The sequence below is a fragment of the Protobothrops mucrosquamatus genome, unplaced genomic scaffold, assembly GCF_001527695.2.
Source record: "Protobothrops mucrosquamatus isolate PMUCROS unplaced genomic scaffold, P.Mucros_1.0 scaffold1088, whole genome shotgun sequence".
NCBI classification, from domain to species: Eukaryota; Metazoa; Chordata; class Lepidosauria; order Squamata; family Viperidae; genus Protobothrops; species Protobothrops mucrosquamatus.
This window is the reverse complement of record NW_015387314.1, coordinates 144,312-148,035: the sequence shown is the minus strand read 5'-3', so window position 1 is coordinate 148,035 and position 3,724 is coordinate 144,312. Positions and strand designations below refer to the sequence as shown.

Genomic DNA, 3,724 nt, shown 5'->3' with positions numbered 1-3,724 from the left:
TAGGTTGGTATTATAGATTTATATGTATATATATGTATGATTTTCTAAGGAGGTGCCCGGTGATACCCCAACTGCACTGACGGGATGGTTGAGGGAGAAAGGGAGGTAGGAAAGAGGGAGGAAGGAGGAGTGGTGGTAGGATAGGGAGGAGGAAGGTGTAGGCAAGTGAGAGGGTGGTGCAGAAGGGGGACACCGGACATGTCCGTGAATGTATTGATTGGTGTTGATTTTTTTTTGGTTTTGTTATAAAAGATTTATGTTTTTGTTTTTCAATGAAAAATCAATAAAAATTTATTTTTTTTTAAAAAAAAGAACCGTGTTACTAACTTAACAACTGAAGTGACTCACTTACAACTGTGGCAAGAAAGGTCGTAAAATGCAGTAAAGCTCACTTAACAACTGTTTTGCTTAGCTACAGAAATTTGGAACTCAATTCTGGTCATAAATTGAAGTCTACCTGTATGCTATGTGATCTTTCCTTAGCCAGTCAAACATCTCAAAAATGGAAGATGCTATTACATCAGCTATTATTCCAGTCCCATTCTTGAATAGGGAAAGAATGCCACCTAGACTTTTGATCCAGGCATGAAAATATCACCAGCTGGCCCTGGGTAATAGAGAGCCATCCTGTCTTGCCCCCCCCTTTTTTTAACCAGGTAATCAGAAATAGCTGAAAGCAAATGTTGACCTCCAACGATCTTCTAATTCTTATTTTCTGAGCACAACAGTTAGTCCTCGACATACAGCAGTGACCGTTCAAAGTTACAACGGCATTGAAAATGGGACTTGTGACCGTTTTTCACACTTACGACCGTTGTAGCATCCCTGAGGTCATGTGATCAAAATTTGGACACCGGGCAACTGGTTCATATTTAGGACATTTGCCGTGTCCCAGAGTCATGCGATCACCTTTTCCCAACCTTCTGACAAGCAAAGTCAACGGGGAAGTCAGATTCACTTAACAACTGTGTCAATAGCTTGGCAACTGCAGTGATTCACTTAACAGCTGGGGCAAGAAAGTTTGTGAAAGGAGGTAAAACTCATTTAACAACTGTCTCACTTAGCAACAGAAATTTTGGGCTCCATTGTGGCCGTAAGTCGAGGACTACCTGTATTTACAGTAGGTCCCTACATATTCAGAGACGTGTCGGGGAATAACAAGGAAAGATTGCCAGAGTGCTCCAGCTTATTCCAACTCCAAGTGTCAGCAAACCAACTTACAGTAAATGAGAGGAAAGAAGAAAACAAGGTCCCTTCATCATATCTTGATAGCTTGGCCAGCACACCTTCCAGGATGGTGACAAACTGAAAAAAAGAAAGAAAGAAAGAGAAATTTCAACCAGAAATAAAAGAAATAAATCCCAAATCTCTCATGTTGCGTGTGCGCGCACACACACACACACACACATGCGCGCGCGTGACAAGAAGCTCTTCTTCATCAAATCATGACAACTGAGGAAGCCAGCAGTCTATTGGTGTAAATGGGATTTTATAAATCTATCCTCAGTTTTCTAAGTAGGACAATTGCTCAAATGGGTGTTAACTGATACCCTTAGATTAAAAAAATACTCATTCTCTAATTAATAGAGTAATCAATTGCAAAAGAGAAGCCAAGATGTCCTTATTAAAGGAACGTATTGATTATTCTGGGTTTTTCTGGCATTTAATGCTATTATTGCTTAAGATTATTTAATTGACCTTTAATAATAGTTCCATATAATTGGAATGACTTCATAAAACAAACAAAGGACAGTCAACCCTGTTTTTTTGGCATCAATTCAAGTGCACATAGATTAACTGTTACTACAAACAGACTTTAAAGAAGACAATGAGGGGCATTTGTAATACCTATTAGTTTATGAGATTAATACTTATAAACAAAGTAAATATCATTTTTTTTACCTTTAAAGCAAAACACTGATGAAATTAAATGGCTTGTCATGACCTGATTATACTTGCCAGTATAAGAATTTTGCAAGCAATGGTTTTTCCCAGTAACAATTCCTGATTGGAATTAGAATTAGTATATGAGGGGTCCTTGCTGTTCTCTGAGCTTGGTTATTTCCTTGTAGACATTTCATTATCCAAACTAGGTAACATCATCAGTGCATTAGTTTGGGTAATGAAATGTCGGCAAGAAAACAACCAAACCCAGAGAGTATCAAGGACCTCACAGTTCAACTCGGAGCTACAAATATTCTTCTTTATTGGTAGAATTAGTATATGCCATTACTGATATAACAACTGCCTTCTGCTCTACAGATGGTTGTAGGAGCCTTACATTTGTTGATTTCCTAGAACCTTTTTACCTTTTTCTCCCACATGACTTTCATTAAGTTCAGCCACATTATTCCAATGTAATGGCAGAATTTATAAACTTCTACTAATGTGGTAGACATGGCAAATGGCTAGATCTGAATTATGGGGGTGTTCATCAAGCATTCCTCTTTGATGGCTTTAAAATAAACGTATTAAAGATTCACAAGGAGCATAAAGAATGCTTTGTTTTAGAACATCTTAGTATTTACACCAGACCCATTTCCTCTTGTGACAGGGTGAAATTACTGAATTACCAAGTACTGGGGAATGAATAAGTAAGAGGAACAAAAATTATACATATAACACAAAATGCTCCAAGCCTACAAAACGTACATACACTGCAGTACACTAGAATATATACTTTAAATCCAATCAATAAAAAGATACACTAAATCTTAAAAGTCATAAATAATATTTTATAAACCACTAGTAGTGGATCTTGAGGACATGGACGAGATGCCCAAAGAGGTGAGATCTACAACTTGTCAAATTTATTTATTTATTATTTCAATTTATATACCTCCCCATTTCAAATATATGACTCCCTCTGGCTCGCAATTTCTATTGATTTTTTCTGGCTGACTGAATCAGTCTAAGTGGCTCTATGATTAACGAATGTCTTCCTATGGGAAGGGATTTTTTTTCCCCATCTTGCTTAAAGGAAGCAGTAAGGAAAGCAAAGTTCCTTAAGCAAATACTTTTGCTAAAGTTTTTGAAAAGAGATCTCACAACTGCAGAATGCAAGTATAAAACTACTGAAAGTAAAAGTGAATAAAGTCAGCCACACTGCCTCAAGAACTACAGTATTTTGGGGGGAAAAAATCCCAAATAAATCTTCTTCCAGAATTGTAAAATGTCTTGCTTCATTATCTTGGCCATGAACCTTGTTTCCCCTAAACATGGTAATTGGAGTGAACTGATAGTTCATGAGTTTTGGGCACCCAAAGAGATTTGTATGGATTTATATGGAAAATTCAGTGGGTGTTCAAGTGGGAAGGTAGAGAGAAGTGGTAGTTTGAGTTGGAGAAAAAAATTGTACAGCTTTGTGTACTGGGAAGTTTAGGAGAACACCCAAAGATCAGGGATGTCCACTCAGAGGTCAGGTTATCTACAGGAACCTCAGCATTCTAAGACTGTCAAGGACCAGTGAAGAACAAACACCAGCAATCTTGAAGATATAAACAAATTCTAAAACTACAAGTTACATCTATATTGTGATCCATAAACTGTAATTGAATACAGTTAGTCCTTGACTTATAAATAGTCACTTAGCAAAAACAAAAAACAAAACTTGGATTCGAAGTTCCGATGGCCAGCAAACCCGCCATGGTCACATGATCACATTTTGGCAACCAGCCCATACTTATAGCCATTTTCAGCATGACTGTCATTTATGCATATTTTT

General features: G+C 37.3%; 1 protein-coding gene across 1 annotated transcript in view; it reads right to left on the bottom strand.

Annotated features, from left to right (window-relative positions):
• The window catches only part of LOC107291233 (calcium-dependent secretion activator 1), a 211,312-nt gene that overhangs the window by 77,736 nt on the left and 129,852 nt on the right, over positions 1-3,724 (bottom strand). Inside the window, exon 17 of the mRNA XM_015820203.1 lies at positions 1,222-1,305. Coding sequence (XP_015675689.1) covers positions 1,222-1,305 — 84 coding nt within the window. The remainder of the gene's footprint in view (positions 1-1,221; positions 1,306-3,724) is intronic.